The sequence below is a fragment of the Ammospiza caudacuta genome, chromosome 1 (genome assembly GCF_027887145.1).
Source record: "Ammospiza caudacuta isolate bAmmCau1 chromosome 1, bAmmCau1.pri, whole genome shotgun sequence".
Lineage (NCBI taxonomy): Eukaryota > Metazoa > Chordata > Aves > Passeriformes > Passerellidae > Ammospiza > Ammospiza caudacuta.
This window is the reverse complement of record NC_080593.1, coordinates 111,899,151-111,917,081: the sequence shown is the minus strand read 5'-3', so window position 1 is coordinate 111,917,081 and position 17,931 is coordinate 111,899,151. Positions and strand designations below refer to the sequence as shown.

Sequence of the window (17,931 nt, the reverse complement as noted above, 5' to 3'; positions counted from 1 at the left end):
TCAAAAGGTCTTAAAACATAAAAATATGAATACCTGCCAATTAATACATCTGCAAGCATTAAAATTCTGGTATTAATCGGAATGGGCTGGGCTTAATACAGACTTCTCCTAGCCTCCTGTCTATTTTTCTCCTTTCTTACTGTGCACTCTATTTTTACAATTGTGATTTGTGTTATGAACTTGAGAGATTTATTAAAGTAATACCATATCAACAAGGTACATATTTGATATGAATTATCCCAAAGGTTTATGAGCATAAATGACTTATGCCCTATAAGGTTTAAGTCTGTAACTTTATTGGATTGTAATACCTTTCCAAATTGTTCACACAGCTAAATAATAGGGAAAAAAAACCTCTGAGAAGAAAGAAATCGATATTGGTCTATTCCTCTAAATAACACTCTACACAACATAAAATACACCAGGCCACAGAGAAGCTATTTCATGGATTAACCCATTTTATTGTACTTCTGAAAGGACGCGTAAGCACTGTGCAATAAAAATCAAATTAGAACACTTGAAATCAAACAAAGAGAGGAAGCTGGTCAGATCTACACTGAACCAAAGAAGCAGCAGAAAGCCATAAAGAACAGCTGTTACTTCAAACATTTTTGAGACAGAAATTTCATACTGGTATCAAGCAAGCACAGTCTGACTTGTGGATGGAAAATTCTAAAGTGTTAACATTTCTTCAAAATTCCTCAAAATGACCCTGCAAACCAAAGTGGCAAATCAGGTGATCCTTAATTAACAGTAATACCATGGAGACAGTGGGAAAAAGTTCATTAAAAATTAACTGAAAAGACTGGCAATGTCTGCACCACCAATATACCAATATAACACAACATCATATCATGATGCCCCACTGCCTGATTTGCCTCATGTCATCCTCATTTCCTCCACCCAAGGCAAATGGTTAGAGCCCAAACAATGCTCTTTGTTGTCCTCCTGCCTCCTCCTGACTTTCCAAGACAATTTCCACCCTCACCAAGGTTTCACAGCCTTGCAGCCAGCATCCATGGAAACACCATTTTAATGATTTATACAGCCACCGTGGCAAAGGCAGATTCTCTGTCAAGCCCCACAGTTGATTTTCAATGCTTAGACTGAACTCCCATGAAGGAGAGAAAGGAACCAGCAGTGTATCCACCACCAGTGGCAGGCACACAGTGTTCATACACTTCAGCTGACACACGTGCTGCTGGAGCGAGGGCAGCGGTACCCAATATTTGACAGGAGCACCTCTTACCTTCTTTTCTGTTACTGGCAGGGCCCCCTGTGGTCCTTAAGCACACATTTATGCAACTGATCTGGCATTTACAAGAAGCACAGGCCAACTCATGCCCATGGAGCACTAATGCAAGACACTCCCTGGACAATCAGATGAGGAAATACAGCTGGGAGCAGCCAAAGCTACCAGAATTATTTACTTCAAGGCATAGCGCACTTCTCTAGCTACAGCCTAAGCACCTCTATATACAAGGGTCAAGCAAAAACCTTAAAGACACCATTTCCCTTTGACAAACATTTGTTTTTCAGGGTTTCTTTTTCCCTAACATGCATTGATTCGCTGCCAGGCTCTTCCCCAGCTCCTCCAGTTTCACAGCGCAAGGAACTGATCACCAAAAAGGGCCCAAGTGAAGTCTGAAAATCAAGCTGACAGTAAAGCTACACACACCTGAAGGACAGTCTGTAGAACAAAAAAAAAAATCCAGAAAACAAAAAACAAACAAACAAACAAAAAAAAAAAACAAACAAACAAAAAAAAAAAAACAAAAAAAACCCAAAAAAAACAAAAAAAAATCAAAACCAAACCAACCAACCAACCAAACAAACCAAAAAAACAAAAAAAACCCCAAAAAACCCAACCCCAAAACCCCCCCAAAACCCAATCCCTCACAATATGGATGTTAAATCTAAGCAAAACTTTTAACAGAAAGTTAATGAATTACCAGTGAATTACCCTGAGTACAGAGAATAGAAACATAACCTTTCCCATGCCTCTCTGTCTTTTCATTTGTGAAATGAAAGATGTAAGATGGGGGAAGAGGGTACAAAGATAACAAGTAAATAATCTAACATATGATTTGCAGGGTAAAGAGATGGCTGAGATTCTGCACAGACAGCTTTGTTGTGATACACCCAGCTAATCACAACAATTTTGTGGTAATTTCTCCCCTGAATTTGAAGCTGCAGGATCTGACAATTTTGGGCAGACAAGTCTTTGCAAGACAACCCTGCAGCAGGAGAAACTGCTGACTGACACCCAGTTACAAGGGAAGCCAAACCCCAGAAAGAGTTAAGTACAAAAGGACAACCCCTGTAGTCTCCACTGAGGACAAATATATAACTTCTCTATACCTAGCCTGAGGGACATTCATTTTAGAATACAAGACTACTGTAGGATAAGACAAGAATCTTGTAACCCAAGATTAATTCTGCTTAGCTGGGAAGTCAATGAGATTACTCCAAGTGAAACATGCACCAAATGCCTGCTATACTGAGCTTTTAGTGCGCCAAGCTAATTTAGTGCTTTCCTACTCACCACAGCCAAATAAATCAAATTTATAACTAGCACTGAAGAAAATGAGAAATGTTGTAACTTATTCCACGGAAAAATGGTTCCAGATATCCCTGTAGATACAGAAACAGTAACTAACACATACTACATTGTCATCTTTCACAGACACAGCCTTTTCCATCTCATCCATATTTAGAGATATATAACCTCCTAGCTGGACTTCCTACAGAACTGCAAGAAACAGATGATGATTTTATCAAATGATAAGGTGTCATTTTCACTATGATAAATTAGAAAAAAACACATGTAGTGCATATGATAGCTCAAATAAAGAATATTTTTCTTTAATGAGATGCTACATTTACATTTCAAATGCATTCAATCACTTCATGCTAAATGCTTGAGTTAGAAAAGCTGCACGTTTTAAATACCTAGAACTTATCACTGTCGTAGTATTCTGTAAGACATTACTACCATCCTATTTGTATAACAAATACATTTTAAAAAATGAAAGGAAATGAAAGTTCATGTAATATACAAGTTAAAACATTACAAGCTCTCTTAAAATTACCACCAAAACATAATACTTACATCCAGTCTTTCACAAGCAGATTTGCAAAGGACATCTGTGAATCTCTCGCACATAATGAGTATGGAGAATTCCCAGTATTCCCATTCATAAAAATGAACCTGTGACCATCTGTTGAATAACACTGCCATGGTCATTATACAGTGCTTGGCATAATTATTTGGTTTAATGAAGCTATTTTTATTGCCAAAATCTTTAAGTAAACTATCAATCCATTTTCATCCAAAGAATTCAAAATAAAATAAAAAAGATGAAAATTAAGAAAACATAAACACTGAAGATAGATGACAAAAGAAAAACACCATGAAATTAACAGTGAACTTCTAGTTCCAAGTGGGTTTTTTTAAATAAAGAGGTGACAAGAGCAAGACTCCTTCTGCTTTTCAGAGAGTTTCTATCCCTACTGGAGTATAGCAGTATTTTGGAGGTTTCATGAATGCCATTATATGCTCTTAAGAATAGTCATTTCATGTTTAGTTGATCTTAACACAGGAAGGACTTCTTCACCCATGTGACACAATGTTTGACTGTCTTCAGTAAAAACTCAAAGTCATCTTTCAAGCAGGAATGAAAGGAAACAACATAAACTAAAACGTAACTGGAGATGGGAGCAAAATACTCCCCCAAAAGAGCACCAGAAGCAAAATGTCATCCTCTGTGCTCTGATTTTACTGCTGCTCGGCAATTTTTTTTGTTATTTTTCTTTCCCATGTCTTTTAAACTCAGAATGAAAAAATGGAGCACACAGATAAACCATTAATGCAGAAAACCACTTTCATTTGAGCTTAAATGTGTGACACGCTGAGAATGTTAAAAATTAAGTCATTATCAACAAAGACATGTAACACTTGGTTGCATTAAGCAACATCGTCCCAGATTTCTACTTGTTCCATAAATGTCAAGTCTACATTCTGAAACTCATGTAATGAAACATACCCTTTGAAATTTCACACATTATGGATCAGAAATGCAAAGCTATGGAATGCCTCCATTCTGCCATGTGAAAACACCGGCTATGATACACTGAGCAAAGTCTCTTGCACAAAATAAGTAACAACTCCACATCATGATTATGGATCCCAAATTGACAAAGATGAAACAGATTTATGGTTTATCACTAATTCACTTAACACCAGCACAAAATTCAGTCTTTGTCTTCTCTCTCACCCTCATTTTGTTTAGTAAAATTAAGAGCCTTTAATTCCCACATCTCAGTTAAATTAAAATTTCTCAGTGGCAACCTGTTTCACAGACAGACAGAGCAGTTAAACTAAAACAGTAAGCACCACAAATCATGAAGAGTAAACCCATTATTATTTCCTAGATGCCACTAATTCTTATATTAAACATACACAAAGCACTCAGTTATAAGCATGCCACCATAAGATTAAAACACGATATAGATGTCCTATAGAAACAACTACCAAGCACAAAATGCCATTTCCAAAGCAAATTAATTTACTTCCAACCATACTAGTACACTAAACATGTTGGTGTGATGCCAAGAGTACACATTTGGTCATCTACAGATGAAAAGTAGTGTCAGAATCAACAGGATGGAAGTTTGGAAATCTGGGGTTTATTTTGAAACAATTGCTAACACCTTCTCAAATAAGCATCTATCCTTGTCCCATGCCATCCTCCTACCTTGTGATAGTTACATCTGTATTTGGAATAAAAAAATATATTTGTTTGTTAGGTTTCAGAAGGGCTCAGGGGCTTTCAGTAGGGCTTTCTGTAGGACTACAGTACACATTAACACTGAACATTTATCTGTGTGCTAACCAACACTGAACTGAAGTGCTTGGACCTTTGTGGGGCGGAACAAGGAGATTTATCTGTTCACATGTGTGTCTGTACACCTGCAAGCTAGCACTACTTTCTGCAGGATTAAAATAATGCAGTCACAGCTACAGTTGCTGCAGATCACAACAGACTGCAGAGTAAATGCTTTTGGTGCTTTCCCAACCACAGAAAAAAGGACAAAAAACACGTGATCTGTTCAATGTCTGTTTTGACTTGCATGTGAATGGGAATGATGATAGCATATGCATCAACACAGTGAAAGCTTTTTAACAATGAGAAGAATTGGGCTTTTTTAAAATGTTTTGTGTAGTATTAAATTAACAACATCCATCAGCTGAAAAGTGTTTTATGGGGAAATGGGTTCTTTGGCACAACAAAGCACATGTAGGTAAGGAAACAGTTTGTAGAAAGCAGTTTAAAAACAAATTAAAACACAGATAGCAGTGTCAATACAAAATCTTAAAACAGTAATCAACACTTTCCATGATGTGTTGATTTTCAAGCACCCTCTGCACAGGAGCCAAAGCACACAGCAGGGGCTTAATGGCCAGACTCTGCAGATCAAAAATCTTCTCATATTACCACTCAGAGAATTTACATTGCACCAATGTAAGCAGTTAATGTCTTTCTGCCTGACACCCTGTTTCAGCCTGGGTACTCTTGCTTGCCCACACATCCTGAGCACACAGACTTCTGGGGACCTACACAACAGCTCCTGGAACACCATTTGCAGAAACTGCTTGTCAACATTTTGTAGGAGGTTTTCTAGAGCTCTGAAGAGTTGTGAGCTGTTCCAAATCCTGCCTTTCCCTGAAAAGACCAACACTTTCTAGGATGCACTTCAAAAACAAGGCATGATTCATTGACACCTGGTTTTAATTTCATGTTACAAACTATTCAAATCAAAAGCTGTTCCTTTCACACGGCCCAAAAGAAGATACTTAGATATTCACTGTCACTACAAGGAAAAATCATATAACTCCAATGGAAAAGCTTAACTGGGACTCCAGTCTCTAGTGATTTTATTTTCAATAACACAACAGCAATGACCAATCCATCTGAAATAGTTCCCCAGGCTACTTAAGGGACAGGCTACTTACAGAAACACATGACAGATAAATGCAATGCTTAGAACTAGGCTGCTATCTTCAGCTTGACTACCTGAGACTTGGAAAAAGCCACTGCATCTACAGAAAAGAGAACACTTTCAACCTATTTTTGGGAAGAAGATTTCACTATGTTGCAGTGGCAGGTTTAAACAAATGCAATGCTCATGCCAGGACATATTTTGAATGAGGGATACTGTCCGACACTGAGGTAGAGGGGAAACTACGCTTCAACACTTATAATTGCTTTAAAATTCTTTAGTTATTTCTCAGACTAAGAAGTTCTCTAAAATACATTTATTAAAACAGAAAAGGTGCAGGAGCACAGTAAAAAGCTGTGCCAACAACCCCAGAGGAGAAACAAGCAGAACGCTCCAGCAAGTGGGAGGGTTATAACAAAAGCACTAAAAAGCAGGGATTGTGTGGATTCCTGTCCCCTTCTTTCCATCACAGGGAAGGGCTGAGGACCACAGGGATGACCCAGAAGAAAGTCTCACAAACATTGTCTTGGGTCTTACCAAAGCACTGTGTTGAGCAGCTGGTGCGTGCTGCCCATGCATAGGGACCTTTAGAGGGACATACCGTGCAGCCAGCCTTCGGGCAATGCATGTACTCCCTGAACAGCTTCTGCTGGAACTCTTGCTCTCCCAGCTTCTTTTCCCCCTTATGCAGTCTCCCTGCCATAGCTTCTCTGTCCTCTTCCCTAGACTTGTCTTGGCAATCAGAAAATCAGTTTAGTTTATCATCTTCGAACTTCCATTTTCCGGAATGCATTTTGTAAACTCCAGTGTCCCTTCCCATGTCTCTCTAGAAGTCAAAAAGCAACATGTTTTCCTTCTTTTCCATTTGTTGTCAGGAAAATTTGTCAAGAATCATCACTTATGTTGCCAGACATTTGATCAAATGCTTCAGCTAGGGAGCCAGAATTCTCCAACTGTGGCATTGGTACATTTGTTGCATCTGAAATGAAACATAAGAAGGTGGTTAAGAGAAACACTGAGCAAGTGCAGCAAACTCTCTGTAACGAGGAATTCAGTATAAAAAATACCTCTCAGTTCACAGTGGATTTTCAGAGCCTTTCAGGAAGACACCCTGCATTTAAATTCTAAGTGATTAGGACAAAATCATAATGATCTCTTCTGTCACCTTTGCTTCTTTGGGGTGAGGAAGGGAAAGCAGGGCAGGCAAATGTATCAGGCTTATATTAGAGCATGTGAGGGAGCAGTTGCTCAAAGGAGTCAAAGGAGAGACACCACAGACAGACTCATACTGGATTACTTCCTATGGACAGCAAAATGCTTCAAGATAACCTGCATGTATCTGGCTGTAGTCAAGGAAAGAAGTCCTAACAGAATGAGTGTGGAGGGAGCAAGACTGGTGAGTTTGCTCTTCTCTCAAAGAAAGGTAAGCAGTGTGAGCTGAAGACAGGGAAGCAAATTCACACCACCCTCATGGGAGATCAGGATTCTACCTTCAGTGTCAACCTAGACACTTGGACACCTGTGTCCAAAAAAAAAGAAAAAGGAAACAAACATATCTTGGTAAACTAGTTATATGAATTTGGGTAAATCAGGGCTAAATTACAGTGTTAACCATCTTGAAATTTAGTCTCTTGTAGGTTGGTTTCTAAATAAGAATTACATTGTGGTAGAAATATCATATTATTTGGAGCTGGTCAGATCTAATGTCCTACAATTCGGAAGCAATATATGAGCTAAACCCTAACTTCCCCATTGCTCTATTACTGCTTGGGGCATGACAGCATCCACAGGAAAAAAAAGGGTGTGGAGTCGCCATTTCTATCATAAGAACAAATCCTACAAATGGGCGCTTTCCTTCTCATTAAAAAACTGCATCTACCCACTTTATGAACTATATAGTGGCACATATATGAACCCAGCCACCAAGCATGCAGACAAAGCCCAAAGTTAAGGAAAACAAAACAAATCATGGCAGTGACATACCTTGTGTTGATTCCCTTATTTCCTGAGCTTCTCTCCTCCCAAACCCACTTGGCTGCTGTCTCTGGAGTTTCTGTCTCTACAAAGAGATCTGGATGCCCAGCACAGTCTCAGACATGTCCTGGTTCTGTATTCAGATCCTGAGTCTGAATGGAGTATCCATCTCTTCTCCCAACAGAAAATTTATGGGTACCCTTCTTGGTGCTGATTCCAAAGCGCCAAAAGGGAGGCAGGATTTTCTTCCATGTCTGAGAGGTCTACTATCATCCCAGACACCATGAGAGCGCATCTTCAAGTTCTTTCTCCTCTCTTGGTACTGACCCAGGGACCACCTGGTACACTGATGAGCAAGGTGCTCTTACACTTGGCTATCAGAGTCCAACAGACACTAACACCACCTCAATGTCCTGGATATTCACACATTCTCAGTGTTACCTATGTGAGGCCAGTTTGCAGGTATGATCCTTTCTTCTGAGAAATGTTCCAAGAACATCTTGGTAGATAAAGATAAATCTGTATACAGCGAAGACTTCCACAAAAAAGTATTACCTCAAGTCAATGGAACAGAAACTGGACCAGACAGAAGCATGTAGGTACTATGCCATGACTTGATGTCCATACTGGAGTTAGCCTTGTCCAGAGCAAGAATAATGCACACAGTAGTGTGCCCATGTATCACTGCTAGCAGATGCAGGAGTAGTTCAGTACCTTCCCAGGAAGAGGTCCTTACATGCCAAAACTCTCGAGTGTGAAAATGAGGTAAATCAGTATGGAACTGATCAGTACTGATCGGAAATCAGCGTGCCATAAGCCTTCTTTTCAAAGGTACAAGATCAGCAACAGCTGGGCACACATAACCAAGCACTTCCAACAGCTCAATGGAAACAGAAATCTGTAAAATCTGCCATCAGAAAGCCAAGCATAAAAGGCAGCTCTACACCATAGGCTCTTGCCTATACCCTCATGAACAGGAACTGGTTTGTGGGACATCACAAACCCAGACCAAAGTGTAAGCATTTTACAAGAGAAAACTGAAACTCTGTCAGAAACCAAAGGGAAGCACGAAACACACTCAGTGGTAAAACACTCAAAATCTCTTTCCCAACAAGGACACCATGGAAGGTGGTGAAAGTGTCCAGACCAAAATGGCAGCCCAGCCTTTGAAAGGTGAGGACATAAGGGCTGATCTTTGACACAGAGCTTATGAAAATCCACTGCAACTGCAAGCCTTCTTAGTCTCTGCAAAACACCCCAAATCCACTGCTACCTGACAGAAATCAAAACCAAGAGCCAAAACCAAAAAATTCCCTTTCCTCCATGCTCCTTGCAGAGCTCAAGAAAGGCAGCATTGTGACTAATTTGATTCATGAGAACATCCTGAAATGTGGGCTGTTACAAACCAAACAGGAGATTGCAATCTAAACCCAGGAATATATCTCCAGAATTAATTTTAAAAATCAAATCATATGTAAATCCAGCACGTAATAATTTAAAGAGAATTACACATGAGTGGTTAATAAGTAGATAAACAGTAGTGAAAATATTCTATTTCCAGCTCAAATCTTCAAGCAGAACTGCACATTATCAACTTCCCTCTCACTTTATTTTTAGAGGTTACAAAACAAATACATACAAGATCAAAGTAATGTGAAGAACACACTGGTTTTAAATAAATTGAGTAGGAAACTGAAAATTGACTTGCAGGTTTTCATTCTTTGAAGACCGTTTTGCAGTAGATAAAAAGCAACAGCTAAGGAAGACCCCATTACAGTATATTATACACAGTATATATACATTTATATATTATAAGCACTTGCTGAGAGTATGAGGATGGCTTATCCTCTGTTATTTTAGCATGGAATCAGTAAGTTTGTGTTGGTTGTAAGAGTGTTACATAGTGTGTCTAAAAGTTTCTTCTGTATTCAAAGGTTTGACAGGTTCTTTGTATGAATTTTAGGTACTATGCATCCATAAAAGCAATTGAAAGATTGGAAAGCAAAAGAATAAATTTCCAACAGCAATTTTATAAATAAAATCACTGTTAAGGTTTATTCACCTCTACTACAACACCAAATCAAACCTGCAATGTGTATATATGGCAGTAGCCAAAACCTGAAACTTTAAGAGAAAATAAAGAAAAAAACTACTATTCCACTGTACAAATGCCCACTTGTCTCACACTGTGCATAGAGAAAACACTTTGCTGATAGCTGTAATGCTACTCTCATACTCTGAAGTACAGGATCTAATTACCATCAACTTAATTAAAACTAATTTCTTTTTATCGATTACTTAACTTTCTGATGTTGCTTTAACCCTACTGCCTTAGGGAATGTTTTCAACGATTCATATCAATGTTATGACTTTTTATATTAATTAAGCTATTCTGATTAATTTGCCCTTTTAAAATTATTCTCAATGCTACATATCTGCTAAATGACAAATGGTAGAGTTTAAACAATTACAGAAGTTCAAACATTTGTGGCTTTGCTCTTTTTATTCCCTTCTTTCCCCTTTGCCTACTCCCTCCACCCCTGGATCTGTAAGTTCGCAGATCCCAAAAGATCTGCATAGAAGAGCTCCCAAGAAGTGCAAATTTTTCACAACTATCCTAATGGTTAGTGAGCTGCTTTGTGCCAATTGTTCAATTTTCCTGAAGAAATACATGTAAGACCTCAATCCTTTTCAGTCATCAAAGCCTCTAAATACAACATAACCTTATGTGAAAGATAAACATCTACTAATTTTACTGGATTTAAACTCAGCCTGCATGAAAAACTAAAGTGTTTAGAGGAGATGTGCACAGGCTTTGCTTAACTTAAGCCTAAACAAAGAACTCAGCAACAAACTACCCCATTAAATACATGATCTTCATTAAGCATAACTAGGAGAGCAGTTGTGAGAAAAATTACAACATCACCTCATTATCCTAACACTATAGAAAAGTCACAACTCCAAATGGAGAAGAGGTCATGATAGAGGTTTTTTGAATTCTACCATTTTAGTTTTCATTTTTCATTTATCTGGTTGTAAGTTGAATTAATTTGGCAATGCTGGAAAATAATTTTCACCTTATTATGCTTTCAGCTAATAGGTGACTTTGAATAATCAGCTGCTTTTGCAAGCTTTAATACTTATCATGGAACCTAAATCATCCAAAACCTAAGTTTTTTAAAAAAATAACCCAACCCCACTTTAACATCCTGTAGCAGCAAATTCAGTATGAAAAAAAATTAGTTAACAGATCATAAAGAAAAACTAAACAAGTACACCTAGAGTGTTTCCTATCTGCAGCACTTCTTTCAAAGTTTTTTTAAAATTTATTATCAACCTCACATAAAATTTTCAACACAAATGCTTACATAGGAAAAGCAGGGATGTGATAATATAAAGAATTCTGCTTACTTGAAATTGACTTTAAGTGCTTAGTACAATTAAAACCCCTTTAAACTCACAACAAATAGGACTGCACCCTTGCTAAAAACATAGCAAAACCCCCAACAAAACGCCACTAAACACAACACTAAAAATCCTTAGAAGACTCTTTAAATTCTGCTGACATCCCACTCACAGAGGAATGCCAGAGATGCTAAAGGGAAGCCAACTGATGGTCAGTCAATACAAGCTTACCTGTTTAAGTGCTTTCTTTGTGTGCTGCTGGAAGGAAGATACTAGCTTGCTTTGCACCGGTGCATTAGTAAGGCTTGAATCACGATTGGAAGACATTTCCTCAGATGTCTGCTTTGGGCAAACTTTATAAAAAGAAATAAAATATCAGAATACTGTTATGGGGGTTACCTTCCCTATTTTTTGGAGAGTCATAAGGATGGAAAAATAAATCAACACAAGAAAATGCCTCAAAACCAAAAAGCTTGCTGTAGAAAATTCAGCTGATCTTGAGGTCCACATTAGCTGAAAATCCAGCCATATTCTAAGAAAATGCACTGCTTCACTAATATTTGTACCACATCATACCCTTTCTATGCAGTTCAGGAGGCCTTGCATATTTTGCCTTTCAGGTCCGAAAAGGTAACTGAAATAGTTTAACAGATTTCACACAGAAGCTAGATAAAAACTACCTTCCTCATCAACACATTTCAATGGATTATAAGATATCCAAATGAGCATTTATACAAGAGACACTGATGACCCCTGGATCTAAAAAGATTCATACATATGTAACTTCATACCAGATTGTAATGTCTTCTTAGGAGCCAGACTCACCTACTTTACAAGTACCTCTTGGTACAGCTAAGAACACATTTTGCTGTTTAATGGGTAGACTGGAATATCCTGCAAGATGAATTCTGGTCTCTCAGGTAATACATGCTGCTATACTTGTCAGGTAATACATGCTGCTGTACTTGTCAGCCTTCTAAATAATACATGCTTTAATTAACAAATACTACAAGTACTTGCATTAAACAGCCTCTTGAACAAACGTTGCGTGCGACACAGAAAAAAGTGTATTGGTTAAAAATAAATGAAAATATGATTTTTTTTAACAGCTTTATTAAACAGATATGAAAGCTGTGAGAATAGCTGCAGGATCCTATTAGTCTCGGTGGTCAGCAAACTCAACTGAAAGGGTTGTAGAAACCTTTCCACTCTTAATGCCTTGCATTACTATTACTCTCACTAGTAACCTAAGAGTGCTCAGCTAAACCAGTATTAGCATGGATCCAGAAATGAAGCAGATTTTCTTCCATTCTACTCTGCTGACTCAGTCCAAGTCTGCCTTCCAGCAGCATTCAAAGCTGGTTTGTGCGTTGACATACCTTCTTTATTATGTTTTGCAGCAGTAAATGTTTTTCCAAGATTTGCCATACTTTGCACCACCAGAATAGTCTGGATACACTCAAAGAGGCTGCACAGACATGTGCCAGAAATAATGTAGCCCAGTGTTAATCTATTTTCTCTGCCCATCCCTCAGTGGGATGAGCAGACACCTGAAGTACCTAAGTCCCGTGCCTTTAGCAATGTTTCTGAGAAGAAACGTTGTAATGTTCTTTGATTTGTGTTTGTAAGCCAAAAAGACACAGAAAATTTAGCTACCAATAAGTAATGGCCATCACAAGATGCATGTGATATTAAATCTTTTTTTTGCACTGAAAGAAAAAGTAATTAAAACTTACCTCAGTAAGAGAGAATACACTCTATGGCACTGCTGTTATGCCAAGATAACTGTCATATTAGATTAGAATTTTTCATTACCAGGTAAAAGAAAAACTGTTTTATCACAAGATTTATAACTGATTTCTGTCTTTTTTTTACCTTATACTTGCAGGATTTGTCAAAATACACAAAGAAGGTGCAACACAAAACAGGTTCTCAGTTTACAGAATCACCTGGTTTGGATCAATCTTTTCTACATGATGAGCAAAGCTTACTATCAAATAAGACAATGTAAAACAGCTGCAAAGTGTCAGCAGAAAACAAACAATAGCTGGTTCATATAATCCAAATCACTGCAACAGCTAAGCTCCTGAAACAAAGAATACCTACATAAAAATAAAAATGTGACATTTCAAATTGCCCAGATTTTGTCTTCTCCTTCAAATAAACTCTTTTTACTGTCAAAGAGTAATTGAGAGTCAAAGAATTGAAGGAAAAAATCCCAGAAATAGCATGCGCTCACAAACCCCAAAGTTAACAAGAGGAGAAGAGAACACATTCAAAAATCCCTAAAGAATAGAAACTGGTAAATTTAAGTGCCCCTCCTGAAATAGGAGAGATACAATGTGACCTGTCATGATAAACCTACCCCTGTTCCCCAGATTCACTGCAACTCCTATTACCTTCTTGTTGAAATGGGAAATTCAGATTTTCATTAAGGTGATCTAGGACATTATCCAGGAGTCTCCCCTATTTATTTTGGTGATAAAGCTCATCCTCAAGAGGTTTGACAACGATCTGATGATGCTCAACACCAGAACCAAAAACATCAAAGTCATGATATAGCAGGAATAAAAATAAGCACAGCTCTGTATTAATTTTTTACTTTCATTCATTTCTCTTTTAACAAAAAACCTGGAGTTGTGACAGAATTTATAAGACGCCATACTTTAAATTCCTACAATTCAGTTTTGCATAAAATAATTTTGGTGTATTGGTTTATTTTGCCTCTGCTCCTTTGAATCTTTTACAACAGTGCTAAACCAAGAAACAGGGGCTGTTCTAGTGAGTGAAACAACTGGAACTGAAACCCACTGAAACAATAAATAGCTTTCCATCACTGCAATCTCTCCTACAGATACAGAAAGAATACCTCACTTCAGGCTGGGTTCTTTAGTGCAACCCAAAACTAGTTCAGAGTTTTGAAAAAAATCCTGAGTTTTTTCTGTAGTTCATGATTAAAGAAATAGATACATGAGGTTGAAATATGCTGCTAAAATGACACTGTGATTAGAGAAACTCAATTTATTTATAACAAATTATACTTCATTCATAAAACTTATTCTGTACATTCTATTTTTCTTCATATATCTTGTAGCTTAAAATAGTAAGATAGTAGGAAACTATTTTAAATTTCACTTTTTATGTTTTAATTAAATTTCCATTTCCATTTAAAACCAGCTTGACAGAAAACATGGTTATGAACCTAACTCTCTAGTAAGTAAGAGATGCCATTGCCTATTTTCCAAAAGCAGAAGACACAAGCATTAAAAATCTAAATACATTGTGTTAAATTATACAATTGCTTAACAACTTATAGAGTCTACTGATTTTATTAGCAAAAAATAATACTAAAATTGGCATACAAGCTTTATTTAGAAGATAATCAAGATATTGTTAATAAACAATAAGAATTGTTTTTTTCTGTATGAAATGAAATACAAATATGAGACAATGAATAAATTTAATCTTTAAAACATGTTCTGCTACTTAGCAATTTAAATCAATCTGTGCCAAAGTGTGACTGCATTAAAATGCATGTGACCACATAAAATTGTCATTATTTCTTAATTTCTATGGATAAAGTCCAACTGTTTTTCTCTGAATGGGTTAGACATAAAGAAAGGGAAAAATATGACAGAAATATATATAAGTGAAGTCACCATTGATGATCCTAGTGAAAAACTCAATGCCTTAAGAACAAAACAGACATTTTTCCTATGGAAACCAAAGATCACAGTAAAAGAAAAACAAATTTAAAGTGTTCTTTGTACATATATACAACTTTGGAAAGCTGCAGCCACTTTTTCCATAAGAACTGAAGATCCATGAATATTATCAGATCCATGTTCACTTGAAAATCTGTATCAGAAAAGAATGCTAAAAATAAACTGGGTGCTGGGGAGGGGGGGAAAAAGCCCTGAGAGAACGTGACAGATCGAGGGAAAATATTTGGGTAGCAAATAAAGACGATTCACCATTATTGCTACAATAGAAAAAGGAAACAAGAGTGGTTTTAAGCCTACAGGAGGCATTTCCATTTAGTGGAGAATAATTAGGCTCCATTCTTTAAATCGGCTTCCTCAAGGGCCAGGACCGAGTGAAGGAATAAAGCAAAAGCAACTATTAAGCTGTAAACTGTTAGGTTATGAGCTGGAAGAGCAGCTGGGTTTCTGAAGATAAGACCTCCTTAGTGAGTGTTCAGAGACTGTTAACATGAACGATAGAATTAGAATTATGTAGCAAAAAGAGTATGTTAAAAATGTTTTTGGGAAGCTCCATTTAAAATAACTTCTTCTCTTCCATTTTTCCAAGACTAGTTTTGTTAATTATTATGAAAGGCTATAATTTATAAAAATAAGCAATGCTGTCTTTGAATTTCAAATTTTACAGGCTATCTCCATTGTTTTTATTACCTTTTACCTTCCCCACCCAATAAATGACACCCATGTAAAACATATTGGAACACATGTTTCTTCAAAGAAACAATTTTTTGAGGAACACAACAAAAAATTATTGTGTCTCCTTGCCACTGGAAGTTATTAGAAATAACTGTAAACAGATTTATGTAACTAGATGGACAGAGAAATTCCTGCCCAGTAAAGGGCTTATTTTCCCAAAATCAACAGCACAATTAATTTTTAGTTCAGTCAGATCATCTTGATTTAAAATCAAACAAGCAAAATCAACAGCAGTCCACTTCCCTTTTTTTTAAAGTAACCACAGCAGATGAGAAGGATTGTTTACTAATGGCCACATTACAAAACATCAATTAATATTGTTGCCATATGCTAAAGACTAGAGTCTACCTCAAGCATAAAATGTATGCACACGCTCTGGAGACATGAAATTTCAGAGAGAACTCCCTCAGGAAAACACACACACAATAGCTCTCCCTAAAATATCCATAAAATTCAATATTTTCTTTGGGTGACACAGATCTATACTTGTATTGACATAAATAGTTGCACTTTGCCAGCACAGATGTATCGAGTAATTCACCTCCATCACTCTTTGATCTCTAGAGCCCAACTTGCCAAAACTGAACAATTCAGAACTCGGCTGTTGCCATCAGCTCTTGAAAATGAAAACCAGTCTGGGAGTTAGTTAATTGTATGAGTTTGCCAAAGCAAGCAAAAACAGATGTATATATCAAGAGTACTCCAGTGACTGCAATATTCTTTCTGAAAAGCAATACTAGCACTGTGAATTAATAAATAGTATTGAATAGTATCTTTTGGAAAAATACATCAAATACCACATCAGCTTTGTAGCTTGCACTGAATCCCATTTATTAATAGCATGTTTTTGAGCCCAAACATTTCACAAAACTTGGAAAACTGTGAATCTTTATTCCAAAGCAAGTCAACATTTTCCACTGAAAATATACAGCTTGTCATCATTAAGCTACCAATTTCTTAGACTTCATTAACTAATGTACAGGAAAAAAAAAACAAATAGATGAGAAACATCCTCAAGCTTCACAGTATCTTCTCTTATTCTTATGACTCCCTTCAAGCAGTAATGAAACAAAAGAAATTAAACTCAATCCCAGGTACCATATTTTCATTTTATAGTTGCAGGAAGATGAAAGAAAAATACACAAAAAAAAATCTAAGCAAAGTGAAAAACCTGCTGATGTGTCACCCAAAATGCTATGTTTGAGCTGCTAGTTCATTGCTGCTCTTCTGCTTTTAGAAGTATCTATCTCACATCCAGATGTTGCCACGTGTCACAAACATTTTCAGTAGAACCATGCAACATTATTCCCAAGAGACAAGATGCTAACAGTAAAAGGTTTCACTGAATCGCCAGGAATTCCATTCCTGGAAAGGAACTGAATATCCATATGGGGACTCAGGTTTCAAACAGTGGTGAATATACACTGTTTGCTATAGGGTTTCCTAGTCTAAAAAGCACAAGGTGTTCAAGAGCACAGTAGCTACAAAGCAAAATTTCAGGATTCAGCATGAACATAATCCTCTGCTGTCTATCATTTTGTCAGCTATCTCCAAAAAAATTACCTAAGGAATTAACCTAAGGAATTAACTCTGCCATTTCATGTTCCTAGTTGAAGAACATACACTTGTAGGAAGTGCTGAAAGCCAAAGTGTTCCAAGAGGAGACACACGTTGCTGCTATTTGGGCACACATGAGAAGCCCTGTTGGGGCTGAGGTGGGGAGGGAAGTCACGCTGCAGCAGGAATTGCTGTCTCCTCCACATGTACATCATTGTGCATTCCATTGGCTCGCACGAAGACCATTTTTAATCAACTGTGCTCCGTGGCTGATGGATTAGCCCTGGCTTCAGAAACCCTAGGGACAAATGCTTTTTGAGAACTGAACATCCTATTGATGGGCAAAAGGATATTATAGTCATCATTTTCCCAGGCAACAGTAATTGGGATTTTAATTCTTTTACCCACAGCATCTTTACATGCTACCCCTGTATTTGAGGAAAATGGAATTTTAAAGATATGGGGCTGCTACAGAGCTTCAATTAGAAATCCCATTCCAAACAAAATCAACTGTAGCATAAAGAGTTTCTTTAAC

At 37.2% G+C, this 17,931-nt stretch overlaps 1 protein-coding gene across 1 annotated transcript in view; it reads right to left on the bottom strand.

The window, feature by feature from the left end:
* Positions 1–17,931, bottom strand: part of ASXL3 (ASXL transcriptional regulator 3) — a 96,008-nt gene that overhangs the window by 42,026 nt on the left and 36,051 nt on the right. The window contains exon 4 of the mRNA XM_058817842.1: positions 11,614–11,735. Within this exon, the coding sequence (XP_058673825.1) occupies positions 11,614–11,735 (122 nt within the window). The remainder of the gene's footprint in view (positions 1–11,613; positions 11,736–17,931) is intronic.